Here is a 20,113-nt window from a genome sequence, read left to right on the forward strand (position 1 = left end):
GAAAAGAAGATGGAGAGGAAGGAGGAGTGGGGGGGGGGGGTGCCGAGTGCGTCAGTAAGACAAACATGTTCCAATAACGGGCTATATTATCTGCTGCTATTTGCAGTTTGCTGTAGCCAGGCGTCGGACTGAGCTTGAGCGAAAAAACCTGCAGCGCTTTTTTATTGCTCCTCTGTGATGGAAACGGTCTCAAACGGACAGGCATCTACAAGACAGCTGGCTGCAAAGAGGTAGGCTGAAGTTGTTACCTTGGGTATGAAGAACGATGAATACAGAAGAGATTATTAAGTTTTACATATTTTGCTAAATACTTTATTTGATCACTAGAGTAGATGTTGTAAATTGACCCATCAACGTGATTTCAGAACCATGGACAGCAACTTGCTGCCAATTTTTAGAAAGGGCACAGTAAAGATAAATTAATAAATAAACAGTGTTCATTAGCGTGTGTGAGGAGATTTATATTTTACTGTGTTTCACATTTACTTGACATTTACTTACTAAGAAAAGTCTTGTTAAACAGACAAATGCACTCGCTTACACATTGAACTTAATTACTTGTTATCCCCATCATTTTTCCAGGATTGTAACCCTTACCTCTGGCACCACAAGCACCATGTCCAAGACAACACATGTGTCTGAACCTCAGCTTTAAGAGGAGAGAGGATGGCAGGAAGTGTGAGGAAGTACAAAGTTATGGCAAATAGATTAGGTATATATGTGAGGCTATTCACAGTGAGTGTGTTATTAGGAGCTGATCTGAGCTGGTTGGGCCTGAAAGAACGGGTTGGGGTCAATGCCCAGAACAATGAAAGAAGGGTACTGGCACATATCCCTGGTGACATCATCATGGGAGCACTCTTCTCTGTCCACCACCAACCACCTGCAGACAAGGTACATGTTGCATTTGTGCATATGCTCATTGTTTCCATCTATGTACCGTGTGTGATATAAGCTTTTGTGTCCCACTGTGGTCAGGTCCATGAGCGAAAGTGTGGTGAGGTGCGTGAGCAGTATGGGATCCAGAGAGTGGAGGCAATGATGCATACTCTGGATCGAATTAACGCAGACCCCACTATCCTGCCAAATATCACCCTTGGCTGTGAGATCAGGTAACCATTAAAAATGTTGGTCCTCAACTCATATCTGTAAATTGATTGTTATGTCAACTGTTGGATGGGCTGAAGGCTCATAATCTGATTTTTATTGATAATCAATTGGTGCTCATTGCTTTGTCTGGTTAGAGAATTGGGAAAGACAAGAAAGTAAATCTTACACAGAAAATGAGATCAATAATCAATAGATTATTGTTGGTAGTTTTTGTAATACTAAAGCCTTCTCTATTACACTCAACATACAGTAATACCTATAGGTTTGCATAAAGCAAATTAAATTATTCCTTTAATATACAGTATGTAAGGACTTCAGAGAGTATTCTAAGGGGGGAAAATATTTTTGGAATCAGCTTTTTACAACATGTTTTGTTTAGACACAATAAGGGAAGGTCATGTATTCTTCTGTGCACTTTTATTTAATAATTCAATAAAAAATAGGATTTTATGTTCTCCAAACATTATAAAGACAGTGATTAGTTATACTTCTGGACCTTTAAAAAAAAAGAAAAAAAGTAACATAAATACAGCAAGCAAAGCAAGCACTTAAGATAACGTTCCTAATTTGGGTCCAACATCCAAAAAGGACATGGAGGCACAACAAGGCAAAGCCAGATGGTAAGTTTATAGAGGATTTAATGGAGTCACTTTAAATGAGCACAGGCCTGTATGGCAGCTCAGGGGGACAATTTGGAGACTTGAAGGAGCAGACAAACATCCAGGGAGACAGTAGGTAACTGAAGTGGGATGGGCACAGACAGGTGAACAGTTTAAGGCCACACGAGAGAACTGACAGGTAACTGAAGAGTGTAGGCTGTGAATGGGGGACCTAAATCATGCTGACAAAGACATAGGATAAAAGTCAGAGGGTAATTTTCAAAAAATGATCAGTCGTTGCAATCATTCCACCTTTCCATAATGACTGTAAAGCGATCCCCTCCGCTTCTGACTACACTGTAAGAAATGAGGGACCAGTCTTTTTTGGGCTAATATTATTCTAAAGCTTAGCTGAAGATAATATGAGGCTGGTATATTGCTTGTTTTGTTCCCCTGGCAACAAACCTGAAACTATCCCTGCAGTTCAGCAAGAAAAAACAGGGAAATAAGGATATTTGTACTAAGAAGACTAACATAGACTGCTCATATTACCTTTAGCTGCACTTTAGATGGCAGACTTCTCACTGTTTTGAAAATTACGTTAGTCACATTATATCAAAAGCATGAGGCACAAACTATGTAGAGTACTTAAAAAGCACCCATTTGGCCACTTGAGGCTACACTCACCTCATGACCAATGCTTGTTCCCATCCTGCTTGCCAAAAACACAGTTTGAACTCATTTTACACTAGGGACTCATGCTGGCACTCTGCAGTGGCACTGGAGCAGAGTATTGAGTTTATTCGGGATACTCTGGTATCCAGTGAAGAGGAGGAGAGCCAGGGCAGGTGCACTGCAGAGGGGGGGAGTATGCTGGTCCAGGCGAAGAAGCCCATTGTCGGACTGATTGGACCGGGATCCAGCTCTGTGGCCATCCAGGTGCAAAATCTCCTACAGCTCTTCAACATCCCACAAATAGCCTACTCAGCCACCAGCATGGATCTCAGTGACAAGGTAAAACCAGTTAACAACAACAATAAAGAGACTTAATGTCATGTAATTGGGAATACTTATTTCAAGGACATCAAGCATAATGTATAGTAAATTGCCTAAAACCTGCTAAAACACCAATATCATCCTTTTCTAAAACGCAAAACAAAACAAACAAAAAAAAAACAAAACAGGAAGTCAATGAACAATGTTGCAATGTGAGTTCACATGGAATGGGGTTTATAATAGAGGTTATAATGGATGATGAATGTGTAACTGCTAGATACAAAGAATGAAGACAAATGAAAGCATGTCAAGTGTAGTCTACTACTGCAAGACTTGTGAACATGTAAATTCCTTCCAACAGAGCTTGTTTAAATATTTCATGAGGGTGGTGCCGTCAGATATGCAACAGGCCAGAGCCATGGTGGATATTGTCAAGAGATACAACTGGAGCTATGTGTCTGCAATACACACAGAGGGTAAGCAGTACATGTCCTCTCTCTCTCTTCAGTAACCAGTTTATTAGGTGCATCTGTAAATTCTGTCGTGAACTTACACATTAGTCCTACAGCAAATCCTATCTTTGTGAAACTCTTGTATCCGCATTATTGTGGGCATGGCCTGATTCATTTTTAGTTTCAGTTCTAGTACTGAAGAGAAGAGAAGACAAGCATTACACTATTACTGATATTCTGACCTGATCATCATCTTTTGCTGAACTACCTTTTTGGTTCAAGGGGTGAAGTTTGAAAAACCTCTGCAGGAAGCACACTGGAGCGAGAAAGCTCTCTACACAGATACATGCACAGTTTTTAAACAAAATGTATATGATGCATACAGTACATAAAGTCACAGGGGAGCGAATTTGTTAAACCTCTGAATTTAGTAGTTGCAATACTGGTGGACATTATATCTAGCACAAATATGAAATTGAGATGAAATTACCTCTGATTATGTAGTCTCTGTAATCCTTTGAACTCTCTCTATATAATGGCTCTCTGTGCACAGATTGCAGTGATATTTTGGCCCGATCACATTCTCAAAGCAGTTACTCATTATCGCTTACGCATTTTATTGCTGTCTTTTTGCTGTCCTGATGTGTTACACAAGGACTTTAAGTTAGAACTGATTCATTGAAAACCTTTCAAGGTGTGGGACTCAGGAAATAATTACCATCTTTCCCCCCTTCAAAACCGTATGTTATAAAAAGAGGCAACAAAAGAATGTACATTTTACATTTTATATCATTTCACAATACTCATGAAACAGACATATCACTGATCTCCAGCTCTTATCTTCAAGCAACTCCCACCCCCCTGACCTAAACATCTCAGCAATCTCAACACACAGGGTTATTACATCTTTGATAGAACAGCCAGCGAATTACTAATCCCACATATTCAGAAACAAAATAAATGGCATTGGCATCATTCTCAATATCAGCCTAATCCAGTATTCCATGTCTTACTGCTTGCTCGTTAACCCTTTAGTAGCCTTAGGTCATATGTTTAAATCCCTCCCCATACAAATGCTGAATCTGTACTGGATCATTCCAATCCAATCCATAAAAAATACCAAACTGTTGAACAAGAGGATTTAAAAAATGCATCCGATTGCATGCCAAGTGTTCCTTTCTAGGATAAAACCCTTTGTCATGGGTAAGCAAAGCGCATGCATGTTCATGTTTGTTCTTTGCAGACAATCTTGTTCGTATTTTGAATCCCATAGGTGGCGAGGGTTTGCTATAATGACTGCAAAATAGTTCATTTATCTATGTAATTTTTATACACAAACACTTGATTTAGTTATTTTTAACAATCTGAGACTAGTCACACAGTCTTGTACAAGTGTGTTCTTACAAGACAACCAAACAGGGTAAACAACTGACTCTACATTTAACAATCTTAAGATTTTATTTATAGATCCATTTTAGGGTTTGTAATCTTTATGAATGGTTAGAACAATAGTGTACATCATTGGTCCTCCGACACCACACATCTGTCAAATGCAGGCAGACCTTGCTTGATACTTTGCATTGCATTTGCATAAACAAGTGACAAGGTTTATGAGCCATTCAATGATATCAACACTCATTAAAAAAGAGCTACAAAACACACAAAAGTGTTTAAAAACAGTCAGTATTAACAGACCTGACATGGTGCTTTAAAGACGGTGCACCAAAGCACAGACAAATATGTAAATATGCAAATATTTCATATTTACTGTGAGCCCAGAGGTTATATATGTGGCTATGAGACAGTGTACTGCTCTTGCAGACAGAGACAAACTAATTCTTTTGTACAGCCTGGGGCTCTTGGAGAGATTGAAAGGGTGAAAAATACTAAAGAGAAAAATAAAATAATAACGCAAAAAGAAATGGCAGTATTATCAGCAACACTTAACAGGGAGTTGAATTGAGGTTAATGTGCAGTGTTAAGAAATACAAAAACAATGTTAGCACACAAGGAGGCATGCCACATTTTGGGGTAAAATTCACACATAGTTATTTAAAGAGGATGCCACAAAATGTCATACCCAGTGAGAGTGAGATTACACTTTCAAGGCAACAGAAACTAGGTGACCTCATTTCCAGCAAAAACAGGGAATGGGGACAAAAGTAGTGAGTTGTGCTGGAGTATGTAATATTACACTGGTATGTATCAGCACATGGGAGAATTTGTGACAGAGGCCATACAGGACAATTCAGTCAGACTACAAGACTGAAAAATAGCTTCTTCCTCCATTTGCACAACATAGCAATGTGAACAAAGTATGGAAAAAGCAAATAGTGAATTTTAAATTATAACAAAAAAAAAACAACTGCCAAATGTCTAAACATTTTTCTTAAAGCGTACTGGTGTGTTAAGGAATTTTGTCACAGTCTAATCTGTTTGGCTTTCATTGTGTAATAAAAGTCTTATATGCACAATATTGTGTGGCCACTGTTATATTCATGTGGTTGCCTCCATAGGTAATTATGGCGAAAGTGGTATGGAGGCATTTAAAGACATGGCAGCGAAGGAAGGGATCTGCATAGCCCACTCTGACAAGATATACAGCAATGCAGGGGAGCCGGGTTTTGACAAGCTGTTGCAGAAACTACGCGTCCATTTGCCCAAAGCGAGGGTGGTGGCCTGCTTCTGTGAGGGTATGACAGTCCGAGGAATACTGATGGCCATGCGACGTCAACGCCTGGTGGGAGAATTTCTGCTGCTTGGAAGGTAAGTGGTGGATTGTTATACATCTGCGGTCTACTTTTGAATTGATACTTGTATTACCTGTGGGCTTTTTGCTTTTTGTCTTGGTTCTGATAAAAAATGTCCAAGTGGTTGTTTACAAATTAGAATAGAAGCTAAAATAATTTGTTGGAACATTGTGCATTCGTGTCCCATCCAGACACTCTTTAGATGCCAGACAGCGTCAGAGATTGTGTGTCTATTGTCATTGCAGCCAACTTTATCCTCTCATCATCATCTTCATCGCCATCTTCACCACACATCCATCAACTTCATGATGGTCTGATGGTCTTCATGATGGAAACTCGAGGTATTTTTTGGTAAACGTTTTGTATATACATGGCAGTGACACAGTGCAAGAACTTTAATTTGAGATTATCAATTAGCAGATTGTGTTTAAATTTTTATTTTCAAATGAGGTTGCATACTCACCCTGCAAAAAGTCCTTGAACAAGAGACTTAATCCCTCCAAGATGTGTAGACAAACAGGAAAATCTAGTAAATAAATCCTAAAACAATAGTAAAGAGTGTCATATATTTTCATAACAGTGGATTATAACTTAAATGTATAACTGGTAGCCATATAAAGTCAGCTATTTGTCATTAACAGTGGCCACCTACATTGACAAATGAATAAATAAAGAAATTATGATTTATTATTGATTGATGAAAAAAATATGCAGAATTCTGATCCATAAAATATAATTGCTTCAGGAAAATGGTACTTTTTCAAACTATTCACTGGCCAATTCGTTGCGCAATTTAGAGAAAATATTAATGAGGTCCAGGGTGCAGGAGAGAAAGCATGCAATTAAAACATCATGGACAAAAAAATAAGCGGAAAAGAGGGGGGTTGATTTAGCAGGAGGATTCACTCTCTCCGAGAATAACATGTTTTATTTTAAGGTTTAGTTCTCTGGCTCACTGTCGTCCCTGGAGTTCTATAAATGCCTTTCCTCATTAGGAGCCACACATGTGGGCTGTCGCTCAATTCTGACAGCAGGAAGCATAAGATAACCTTGAACTACATATTGCAAAACACTATACTCCATAATCCATATTAACACAGAGAGCTATGCAGACATGATTCAGTGTTGTCGTTTGCTTGTTATTGTTAATTTGTTAAGATGTTCCTCATTTCTGTTCTTTTTTAAGGGTAATTCAATTTGAGATGTACTATCGAGGTGGAAAATTGATGCCATTATACATGAGCATGCACAATAGCATGATGTTTCGTGAAGCCAATGACTAGTTCTGTTCTTATTCAATGTTTTGACCTTCGTTTGTCAGCCTCATCACCCTTCTTGTCTCTAATATGGTCTTCCGATCTTAGCTTTGTAGAGACTTCTGCCTTATATCTTCCTTTCTAGTTAGTTGACAGTGTTTAAGAGTGTGCAGTGCATTTTTATGTCACATTTATAGAAAGAAATCGACTGAGGAGAAGCTGATGATTTTTGTTTGCTTGCTCAAGTCTATTTTGAGCTTTTGTATCCAATCTTGGCTGTCATCCTCCAGCTTGTTTGTATATAAATACATGGTAAAATTCTGGCATACATCACAAGAGCATTATAGAATCAAGATGTCCCAAAAGGTCTTTTCTTCTTTAGAAGGTGAAGAGTCACGTAAACACCACAGGCCCTCTCTGTTTTTTATACATTTGATGCTACTCATTACACCTAGTTTATTGTTACTACTGTACAAAACATTGTGCACAAATATTTAAACAATGTTACAGTTTGGAACTTCTATCACAAATCCGAAAAGACAAGTTTAAACACCCTGCATTCATAACTCTATCCCATTTTATCCACTAATCAGGTAATTTTATTCAGCTAATTGCAAATATTTTACACTAATCCCAAGGTCACAGTTAAGACTATCAGGTTAATATATCAATAATGCAATGGCCCGTTCTCTCACACTCCTCATCACTTCTAAGTAGCCAAAGCTAGTAAATCAATGTGACCCTCCACTGGCTTCTCATCCATAAATACTGCCATTTTTGCACCTATCTAAGCCGGAAACATAACACCACAACAAGTTGCTTAGGTAGTGGGGAAGTTTTTTTCTCTGTTCATTCAGAAAGCTGTTTCCTTTTTTTTCCTCCAGGTGTCCTGTTGAATTTCATATTACAAATTGACACTTCAAATTTGTACCATAGTGTCAACTCAGAAAAGATCTGTTTGGAAAGTTGACCAGTATTGTGCTGTATGCGGTGAAATAAGAGCATGGTGTGTGTGTTTATGTACTGTATGCGTGTGTGTGTCTTCAGGCTTGTAGGTGGTTTAGCAACACGCTGCATCCAGCATACTACCCTCCCAGGTCAATGTGTGGGTTTCAGAGCTCTCGTTCAAGAGTGATTCAAACTATCCAGAGTCAAAGCCCTCAATGCTTTTCATATCCATCCCTGCCTTTTAATACCAGTGTTCCATTTCTGTGCTCACTTCTCTAAGGATGTGTTATGAAATGATCTCCTATACCTCACCCAGAGAACCAGGCATCATGAAAAAAAAAACACCCACACTATGGTTGTGTAACTCTAGCTCTGCTGGCTAAGTTTTCTTTTGCTTTTTTGTCTGTTAGAAAGAGAAGAGTGCATTTTCTTTGTGCCAGTGAGGTGTGTTTACATGTATGCATGTGCGGAGGTGTAATCAACTTTCTGTCTGTGTTGATTGTAGACAAGTGTCCAGGGGAAGAGATAATAATAGAACTGATAAGTACAAGCACAGTGTTTTTAAATAAATGTCAGAACAGATGAATGATACAGTCTGGTCTTGTTCTTCTTCTAGTGTTCAATCTCTATTCAGCCTCCAACCTGTTTTTTGCACTCTTTTTTTCATTTTTTTAGAATTAAAATATGTTTACAAATTAATTCACAAGCACAGCATGTTTCTGGGCTTGTATGAGATATTTGTTCCTCAAATTGTTAAAGTCAAAACAATCAATATACTGTAGCTTGTTATCGCAAGTATATCTCAATGGACTTTATAAATAATGAGCCTACAGAGATAGAATTAATCAACAGTCAGAGACAGATTTTGCAAGCAAGTAATTTGATCATAGAAACAGTACATACAAAACAAAGTACACAGAGAATTATGTGTTGGAACAAATCTCTCTATCCTAACTAGCCAAATCCTCCCCGCACCATTAATCCTTGAACCTTGGAGGTTTATTACAAATTATCTTTGCACGTGTACATCATTTTAAAAATAAAGACAACTAGTAAATGTGTGCAGATTCTTTTTATTTTTATCTCCCAGTGAGTCTTGTGTTGGTAGATGTGAGTCATATCATAAGAGATAATTTTTATTCTAAATTTACTCTCTGCAGAGCAATCATTAAGTACATTTTTCCAGGCACCACCTGTTTCCTTCTATCTGTGTAACTATGGTCCAAAATATATTCCTACTGACTACATTTTATTAAAGCAGGCCACAATAAGATTCACTGGCATCAAGATCTGGCTGTTATTTTTACCACGTGGAAACTACTGTACATGCTGTAACCCATTGTTTAATTTGTATAGTTAAAACCCTAATTAATTAAATATTGTGCCTCAAAGTGTCACTTAATGTAAGCTTTGCATACTGTAACATTTGCTTCCTCGACTGGTGAACAAACTATTTCTAGTTTTTTTTTCTTGCCAAAACCATTTCCATTGCATGTAATTGGGCATCTGAATGAGTTTTAAGTGAGTATGAGTGAGTGTAAATGCAGTGTATAAGCACAGTGTTGGTTAATGTCAACCTCTGTGCTGAATTAGGTCTATTTGAATGTTTTAATAGCAGGAAATGTTAGGCCTAAATGTATTTCAGATTTTATTGGATTCAATGATCGAGGACATCACAGCAGTTAATACCAGGATGTAGCAATGAAACATATAAAAATAAAAGAATCTGCAAATTAGTTTCCATGAATTCTGTTCAGCACTCGCTTACACTTATTTCAATTATTTATATTTATTTAAACTTTATCCAGGGAAGGCCCATTGAGACCAATGTCTCATTTTTATGGTGCCATACAATAATATAATAAAATAAAATTACAAACATTGTGAGAAAATACTTGTAGCATGAACACAAACAAATTAAAATACAATGACATTTGTAATGGTGTCACTATTTAAAGCATTCACTTCAACAAGTAGTTCAGCAAGAACGTAGTAAGAATTTGAAATGGCCTTAGGAGACTAGGGAGTTCAACTCGTTTGAAATTAAATAAGAGGACTGATGTTAAAAAGACGTTTCCCTTGTCATTGCACAAATAAGTTACATGGTGTATATACAGTATATGCCGCCTTTCAAGCATTTATTTCCCTGCCATTGTGTCAGATTTACAGGCTGTTCCTCTCAGACAATTACAGATTTTCCACATGTCTTGCTGAGTTGACAGTGCTGTCAGAAGAGTCAAATGCTGGTGTTGGTTGTAATATTGAGAAACAGTTGCCAAGATGCTGAGCAAACAAAACAAAAATAATCTCCTTGTCTGCCTCATTTTTTTCTTTTCCTGTCCAGTGATGGCTGGGCAGACAGGTATGATGTGACTGATGGCTACCAGAAGGAAGCAGCTGGTGGAATCACCATAAAACTAAAGTCAGCATATGTGACCTGGTTTGATGACTATTACTTGAACCTGAAGCCTGATGCCAACCTGAGGAACCCCTGGTTCCCTGAATTCTGGCAGCACCGCTTCCAGTGCAGGTTGAGGGGACACCTGCAGGAGAGCAGCATTTACAACCGCACATGCACCTGTTAGTACAACACAGGTTTTCTGTTCGACACCTCTTTGTACACTTTCCACTGGTCATCTAGACTGTATTATTCAGATTCTTATTTTTTCCATAGTGAGTTTTAGATTAAAGCAGTTACTGATTGGTTTCTCCTTATGAGTAGATCTCTGTTCTCCACAGGGAGAGAGTCTCTGCGACATCAATATGCCCAAGACACCAAGATGGGCTTTGTCATAAATGCCATCTATTCAATGGCTCACGGACTGCATTCCATGCAGCAAGCCCTGTGTCCGGGATACAAGGTATGGTTCTGCATGGTGTGCTCATGTATGCTTTCACATTGTGTAACAGTATTTATAGTTTGCTCTTTCCCCTGTGCCAGGGTTTGTGTGAGAACATGCGACCCATTGACGGCCGCAAACTGCTGGAATTTTTGATGAAAACTAACTTTACCGGTGTGTCTGGGGAGACCATCCATTTTGACGAGAATGGTGACTCACCTGGCAGGTAAGGATTATGATTGAAGGAAGGAAGGGGAGGGATGAGTTAAAATGGAAAAGAAGTAGAAATCATGATTTAATTTTAAATGTGCACATAAGCTGTTTTACAAACAAGGTATATGTGTGTCAGGTATGAAATCATGAACTTCAAGCACATAGGCGAGGATGAGTATGCTTACATCCATGTGGGAAGCTGGGATCAAGGTGGCCTAAAGATGAACGATGAGGAAATCTGGAGTAACAACAGTGACATCATCCAGTCAGTCTGCTCTGAGCCCTGCCAGAAGGCACAGATCAAGGTAGGTGTAGACAAAGTTGCACAGTGTTCAGACAGATTTGAATAAAAAGCAATTTGAATTTCTTAATTATTTTTCTTAAAATGTTTCTTAAAAAACACATTCTTATTATTAAAGTTAATATAAAGGTAGCAACAGTACATATTTGATACATTAATACTTCACTATAAACTTCAACATGACATGTTTATTCACAAAGACGTTATTTATAGCATCGATGTGGAAGACTCTTGTTCTATTATATTCTAATATAAAACTGTCAAGCAAGACCCACACAACAGCCCTCATTTGATCTCACATGTTTGCAATCTACCAAATCTCTCTCATCAGATCCTTGAGTACCCTACAAGGGACATGGGAAAGCTCTTTGTTCATGTTTTAATCATCAGCTTCTGTAACTCCCCCAGCCCCTCCAAACACTGCAATCTGCCTCCTCTTTCTCATCCCCAAAGTCTCCATCAGTAAATCCTTCCTACACACTGACAGCATGTAATGTGGTACAGTAACTTGTGGGGAATTCAAAACTCGGTCTCATGCATAAGACTTTGAGAAGATCAGGATGTCCGTACCTCCAGGCCTTGCAGCCAAGCCCAAACCTTCTCCACCAGCTCTTTGGCTTCATTTGACCTGCGCTGATCTTGTTGATGCCTCAAACCTGTGTCTGCTTCTCAGTCAGAACAGTTAGGAATCATTCCCTAAATCCCAACATGCAGTATGGCAATCATGTTCACACTCAAAACCAACATAGTTTTTCTAAATCCCCTGACCATGTCTTTGAATTGATTGTGAGAGGAAACTGGAGCACCCATGGGAATCCCAGACAAACATGCCTGGGATTCCCAGTCAATGACAAAAGTCAAGATTTGAACCCAAAACCGACAAACCAACATTGTGATGTACCTCCACTTTCGTTAGCTTATTTTCTATTGTATTTCTACACTCAAGAGATTTTTTTTAAAGAATGAGGCTCAGTGATATTCTATACAGCTTTCTTTTTTTCTTCTTTTGATCCCCTGATGCAGAAATCCTCATTTCCCTGCCACACAGGTTATTCAGAGTACAAGATTAACTACAGAAACGTGCCATTGGAGCTTTGAGACCTTTGCACCCTTTCACATACTGTTGGTACTGCATGTCTCCAGGTGATCCGTAAAGGAGAGGTGAGCTGCTGCTGGACCTGTACTCCCTGCAAGGACAACGAATTTGTATCTGATGAGTACACTTGTCGAGCCTGTGTCTTGGGCTCCTGGCCCACAGATGATCTGCACGGTAAACATACTTTTTTATGTCTCTGTTACTTGTAAATACAAGACTTACAAACAAGCCAGAAAAGCTCTGAATCTAGGTCACACACTCACGGAGCTCCCACAAATCCCCCTTACATCTTATGTACCACATATACCACAAACCACTGACAAACTTCTCCCTCACTACTGCACACAGAGACAAATCAACATACATACACACTCCAAGAGACTTTAGATCATTGCCAGAATAAAGGATTTGGCTAAAGCTTAGATTTCCTCACTCCAAAGTCTGGAAAAATGGTTTGAACCCCCCTTCCTGCCCTATTATACACATATTGTCTCCTACAAAACACATAATGGCAGTTTTTCATATGTACCTTCTGTAGGAGAACAACAATGTATTTGTTCTCTTATCTCAGTTTTTATCTCTCTCTCTCTGATCCCCTTTTTTCTTCCTCACAGATCTCAAGTCTCATGACTCCACTGTGTCATAGAGTGACAATTTTACACAGAAAAACTAAATCTGTTATTCACAGTAATGCCCGAGTATGAGTGAATTATCTTCTGCTGTGTCCATCAAGCCATGAGGATATGACATAGAAACTCTTGCAGACAAATCAAAATATTGATGAATTTTCTGTACCCCCGCAGGTTGTGAGCCAATCCCGGTGCAGTATGTTCGTTGGGGGGATCCAGAACCAATCGCTGCAGTGGTCTTCTCCTGTCTGGGCCTCATGGCTACACTTTTTGTTACATCTGTCTTCATCAAGTAAATTTACCTTACAACTTTAGCAGACATGTACATATATATGTTGCTAATCATAATGATGTTCACATCATGTGAAGTTCAAGTTCATTATTCTTTTCTTGTGTGGTAAAAGTGTCGCTAGTGCAAATGTAGGGTAAAGTAAACCAAAAATGACTTAGTACAATTATAGGTGATCCTGATTGAAACCAATAAGCTTGAGGCCACTTAAAGGATAAAGCTGGCGATTTTCTATAGTCTTATTGTCAACTAATCGTATGTTCAGAGCCAAACCGATGATAAATTGATCCTACTCACAAGTATTATAATTATTATAATAATAATGATAATAATAATAATAATAATAAATGCTTTATTTTTGGATAGTTATTCCTCTGTGTCATAAATTGTTGTCCAAAAAAGTGGTTCCATTTATGGAGCTTTGCTAGCTTGTTGTGCGACATATTACAACCTCTTAACTTTTTACTAAAGTTATTTGAGAAATTTACTGTGAAGCACAAAGTCAAGAGGTTGTAATATGTAGCAAAACAAGCTAGCAAATCAGTCTTTGTGAGCTGTTTTTAACAAACTATAGCAGCCATTGCTTTTGGAGCAAAGTAATGTGTGTTTTTAAGTCTTTCAACAACAACAGAGGTTTGCAACACAGAAAAATACAGTACTGTATATCAGGCTTTGGATCCAAGCACAAAAGTGGGATAATTAGATTTTTTAAAGATATGTTGACAATAGAAAATAACTGGGCATATCATCAGTGCAGATTACTGACATGCTAAAATAAATGTACTTCTTGATTTATCTGTAGGTTCTGGGACACCCCTGTGGTCAAATCATCCAGTCGTGAGCTATGCTACATCATCCTGGCAGGAATATGTCTGGGCTACCTGTGCACCTTCAGTCTTATCGCTAAGCCCCACATAGTCTACTGCTACCTCCAGCGGCTGGGAATAGGCCTGTCTCCTGCCATGAGCTACTCTGCTCTGGTTACCAAGGTACTTTCTTTTCTGCTTTGTTGGCAGGAGGTAGAGGAACAAGTATACACAATTAAAGATGTATTGGTTAGTGCCATGTTTCACTTCCTTTTAAACTTTGTGTTAAAGCCTCCATGTCTTTATCATCAGCTTCTTTTGAAAACTAATTTCGAAATCAATCTACACAATGGCACACAATTTAAAAGTCATTTTTACACCCTTTCATCAAAGGTCTAATGAAATGGCCTTGAGATTTAACATTTTCTATTTCCACATAAAGCAAGATGTTGGGCTTGAGATGCAACTTGAATAGAAGGTTCAGAAGTCAGCAGAACAAAAACTGCTAGATGTAGACTGGCAGTATCTGTTGGAAATCACTCACTTCTTTCATCAGATACACTTACAGCGGTGGTGGAGGAATTAAAAGAGGAACATGTATGTATACTGTGTATGTTTGAGCCTTAAGCAGAGGAGAGAGCTGTTGAGCATGTCTAATAAACATGCTGCATATGAAATTAAATTGTTTGTTAAGACGGATGTTTTTGTAGTGTGGAAATATATTTAAATGCTGAAAAGACTTTAACATTTTGACACAGCAAGACATTTTTAGTTTGTTGTTTTTAGTTAGTTTAATTGTACCTTTTTAATATAAATTTTTACAACCACTTTCAGTCAATTTGTCCACTATCACACTCCCGTGTTTTGGAGTATTTTAGTATCAACAGAAGGGCATCTGAGGACAAAGGCAGAAGTAAAAAGAATATCTACCTGCAGGGACTGGATGATGGCCAATTGTAAGGGAGGGTTAGAAGTTGAGGTTCCATATGTGGGCTGATGTTGATGTTTAAGATCTGGGAACTGAAAAGAGGATTATTGTTATGAATCAGTGCAAGTGGTATTATCCGCAATCGATGTAAGTCAAGCCTGCATAACCATTTGATCTATTTTTGATCCAGACCAATCGTATAGCACGGATTCTGGCAGGCAGCAAGAAGAAGATCTGCACCAAGAAACCACGCTTTATGTCCGCCTGCGCACAATTGGTCATCGCCTTCCTACTCATACTGCTTCAGCTGGGGATTATTGTGGCACTACTTATCATAGAGCCACCACAGGTATGTGTGTGTGCATATGCATGCTTTACTATGTAGGGGATGTTCATTTGCATGTATTTATTCAACAAGAGAGACCTCTCCCCTTCTCCCCCATTAGGTGATCTATGACTACCCCAGTATCCGCGAGGTACACTTGATCTGTAACTTGACCACTCTGGGGGTGGTGGCACCACTGGGCTACAATGGTTTGCTTATTCTCAGCTGCACCTTTTATGCTTTCAAGGTACTTCAGCATAACAATTGTTAATATACAGACTGCTTCATTTTGCTATCTCTATCAAGTTCAAATTTTTATTTTTTTGCAGTAAGAGCTTTGTCACTTTTCTTCCACTCATTACTTTAAACCTGCATTAATCTAAAAAATTATGTTCTTCCTTTTCTCCTCCAGACTCGAAATGTTCCCGCCAATTTTAATGAGGCCAAGTATATTGCCTTTACCATGTACACCACTTGTATCATCTGGTTGGCCTTTGTTCCTATTTACTTTGGATCCAATTACAAGATCATAACCATGTGCTTTAGTGTCAGCCTCAGTGCTACAGTGGCTCTTTGTTGCATGTTTGTCCCAAAGGTAAGAAATGTAAATGCAAACATTGCTACCATTTCTGTAGGGCATTTCTACACTTTGTTTTACTAAGTAAATGTTGTTGTTCATTTACATGATCAGGTATACATCATGCTTGCCAAGCCTGAGAAAAATGTCCGCAGCGCTTTCACAACATCCACAGTGGTGCGCATGCATGTAGGTGATGCCAAGAAAGCTACCAGCACTGGCAAATCCTCTAGCAGCATGGCCAACCTGTTTCGGCGCCGTGGCTCTGCGCAGGACACCATCAGGTACATGGGCGGCCTAAGTGTGTAATAAATAAATTAACTTCTCAGTAAACACATGTTAGCTGCTTAAAAAAACATGTTAGCTGCTTAAAAAAACATTTCTTCTTGTATTTTTCCCAATAAGTTTCTATAGCAAAAATACACATTTAATTCACTTCAAACAAGATAATATATTTTTCAAACAACTGCAAACAAAACTTATGTTTTCTCCTGCACATTAGAAATAAGAAATACTTAAGTGGCCATAATGAATAACACCTTAAAGATGCCAAACATCCATTGTGTGTTTTGAGACATTTATCTCAGCAGTTCTTACCATATTCATTCCTCCAGATTGGACAATCCATTCAGATTATGTTTATGTTTTAACATGTATGTTCTTTTTTCGGTATATTCATTGAATTTTTGTCACATAAGCTTAATAATCAGTTTAGTAAACAATCTATAGAAGTGAATATTAAATCATGTAATCAGACCGGACACACCTGCTTTCCTTCTTTTCGCCATCATGGTTTGTGCTGCAATCACTTTGTATTTTATGTTTGGACCATATTAGAAATGGTGTAGGAGAAAAAAGGATAAAGTCCAAAAGTGACTGAGAGGGAAATAGCAGACATGGCATAGTCTAATAGCACAGCAACAACTTGCTGGAGCTATTATTAGGTAATTAAACAAATGTTCTATCAGGCTCATACTTCAGTTGTTTCTTTTCACAAGTCCATGCATAGAGATGATAGCTGTGGAGATATATCCAGGAACACAACAACCCCTGTCACTCCTTAAACTGTCTTTGGCAAATCAGAGATGAATCCACTGCAACAAGATGGATGTGAAGCCAAGAAAAACTGCTCCCTGAGCTGAGAAAAGGCTACCTCATTTGGGTTAAGTACTCCCAGAGGAGACCCGCCGCCTTTCAGGGTTTCTCTTTCTAGGGAAGATAAAGGAAAATGGAGGAAGATGTAAAATTACACAGAAAGAAGAAGATATGATGGGGGGTGGTAGAAATTCTGACATGAAGAAATAGAACATGGACCTTTGGGTACATAGATGATTTTCTTATCTTGATGGTATTCTGATATGTGCCATTTTCATGCAGTTATCTAATTTATTTACAGTATATAAAAGCCAGTGGATTTGTCATTCATTATCATTTTTTACTTTTAATGTTCAAGTCAAGTGAGAACTATTAACTTAATATTTGTCACTGTCTGTTTGGCAGCTCCAATGGGAAATCAGTGTCATGGGCACAGAATGAGCGCAGCTACAGACCAAATCTTTGGAAGAGGATGTCATTCCATGTCAAGAAAAAGGAACCAGTAGAACTGAACCAGACAGCCATCATCAAGCCCTTTTCTAAAGTAGGAGACACACCTGTGGACACTGGTGACAAAGAGCAGTATGAAGAACCACAGGTGGCTCAGCCCTTTACTTGCTCCCCGTCTCAGTCACCCCTGCCCACCATCAGCCAGAATGCAGTGAAGGCAATGGGTTTCCAGGGAGGAGAGGATGGGGAGGAGGCCCATGCTTTACCCACCTACGTACCAGAGAACCCTGCTGGGGTCAGAAGGAGAGGTGGGGACAACAGTCAGGGTGACGGCCTAGTGGATGGTGGGGACATAAGTGTCATAAATGTGGGTGACATTGGCATAGGGATGATTGGCGGCCAACCTCAGGGCACCACCATCATGGACCAAATCAGCTGTGTGGTTAATCGTTTCACGGCCAACATCAGTGAGCTTAATACCATGATGCTGCCAGGAGCACCCCCAGTTAGCCCCACTTCCACTACTGCTCTGCCTGCAGCGGTAGATGCTGCTGCCGCCTGTCCATCACAGTACCTTACATCCAGGGGCAGACAGGCCCCCACCACCGTCACAACATACGCTGAGGTAGCGGCCATCTCCAACTTCTGTGAGAATCGACCAGCAGGTAAGATGTATGAGCACCTGGCGGGGACTTGCGTGAGTAGCAGAAGAGCCAAGGATACGGAAGAGCTGATGGCTCTGACACCTCCCTCCCCGTTTAGAGACTCATCTCTGAGCTCCAACAGCAGTTCACCTCCCTCGCTGTCCCCGGCCTCTGAGGCTGATTACGACCAGCTGCTGCTGAGACACTACAGCCAGAGTTCCTCCTCTCTCTAAAAACTGCTCTTTCTATAAATTTCCTACTTGTACAAAAGACTTCCGACTGCACCAAACTAACTGATGCCTTTCTATATGAGGATATTGTGAATGTTTAAGCTGTTTTTAGATATACATCTACCCACATATACCTCCATTGAGAGGAGGAAATACAAGCCAGAGGATTAACCTGTGGCGAGACTGCAAATACTACTGTACTGTAAATGCAGAAATTAAGCTAAGCTATGTCAGTGCTTCAATTTTGTCACCAAGTGAAAATAATAAAACTGGAATGAAAATATGGGCATTTAAAAGAGTTTTTGATGCTACACTGACACAAGTTTCATACCAACTAACAAATTCCAAAGAAAATATTGATAAAAAAATTGCTGATACATTTTTATTTCCTTATTACATGGTCATTGCTCATAAGTAGGGGAAACTGACCAAATATTTATGTTTGTTGTTTTTTTTCTCTCTCTCTTTTTCGGTCTCATGTATCTCAAAATGGAATTGTATTATTTTAGGTAAGTGCAGGAATTAAAAAAGACAACTATTACATGTTTTTTTTCAATTATATATGTTTATTTGACTATATTATTACTATTGACATTCTGTACAAGTGATGTTTTTCTTACTGACAAAATGTCCTAATGTTTAATATTTTTGAGACCTAGCTGGATGCCATACCTATCAGCATGAAGACATCTGTCCGAAAGAAAATGGCTCAAATAACTGAAATCAAAAGGTCAAACACATGATGACACGTTCTATCTGCTTTCTTTCTCATTTGTTGTCAATCAAGGAGGATGTCAAGCATGCACTGTTAGCATTTTGTGTTCTGATTCGAAAGGAGAAAGTTTACAGATACTGCATTTTCGTAAATCAAGAAGCAGGATTTTTCGGTGTGGAACATTTCCATTGGCCTTCCCTTTTCTTGGAAACATTTGTAAAAACCCTCTAGTTGTGACAGGACAGGAGCTCTTGATGTATCAAGGGATTGTATGACATTGTCTCCATGGACACAGCATCATCAAGTGTGTAGCCCACAAGAAGCTTCTGAGGACTATTTATCTTATCTCCTGTATTTATTTTTTATCTTGGAGTGACTTCAATGAATGTAAAATAACCAGTTAGTATTTGAAGTGGACCAAAATGATCTTCCACCTCAGGATGTGTCTGAACCAAAATATGCTCAGACTTCAACTCTTACCTGCTGAATGAGTGCTGTCATGTGTTGGCTCGAAATGTTTCCAGTTTGCATGATGTCAAGATTAGTTTTGTTTTTGCTCTTTGAGTTACATTTGTAATGAATTACTTTTATACTTATTTGATATTGTACAAACTGATTAAGATAAATAGCTACTGTAGCAAAGTCATGACACTATTAATAATATTGATGTGTTTTTAAGATTAGTTGCAGTTTAACAAATGTTACAAAGGAGAAAAGAGAAGCGAACTGAAAGTGTGCCAGATTCTACAGACATCTATTGTGAAACAGATTGTTTACATCCTGGCTTTTTACCTTAGAGATGTGCCAATGTCTCCCTGCAGTGAATTACATAGTGTTTCTAGATGGGCTCACACTGAGAATCTG

General features: G+C 38.8%; 1 protein-coding gene across 1 annotated transcript; it reads left to right on the forward strand.

The window, feature by feature from the left end:
* Positions 1-666: 666 nt before the first annotated feature.
* On the forward strand, positions 667-18,537 carry grm5a (glutamate receptor, metabotropic 5a). Its single transcript, XM_053331099.1, has 17 exons — positions 667-894; positions 979-1,112; positions 2,462-2,723; positions 3,067-3,181; positions 5,674-5,923; positions 10,456-10,691; positions 10,851-10,972; positions 11,053-11,177; positions 11,301-11,469; positions 12,609-12,735; positions 13,365-13,482; positions 14,282-14,468; positions 15,404-15,562; positions 15,660-15,785; positions 15,951-16,133; positions 16,230-16,399; positions 17,616-18,537. Exons 1-17 carry the CDS (start codon positions 667-669, stop codon positions 18,535-18,537), a joined length of 3,633 nt encoding a protein of 1,210 aa, XP_053187074.1.
* Positions 18,538-20,113: the final 1,576 nt, after the last annotated feature.

This window comes from Scomber japonicus, chromosome 13 (assembly GCF_027409825.1).
Source record: "Scomber japonicus isolate fScoJap1 chromosome 13, fScoJap1.pri, whole genome shotgun sequence".
Classification (NCBI taxonomy): domain Eukaryota; kingdom Metazoa; phylum Chordata; class Actinopteri; order Scombriformes; family Scombridae; genus Scomber; species Scomber japonicus.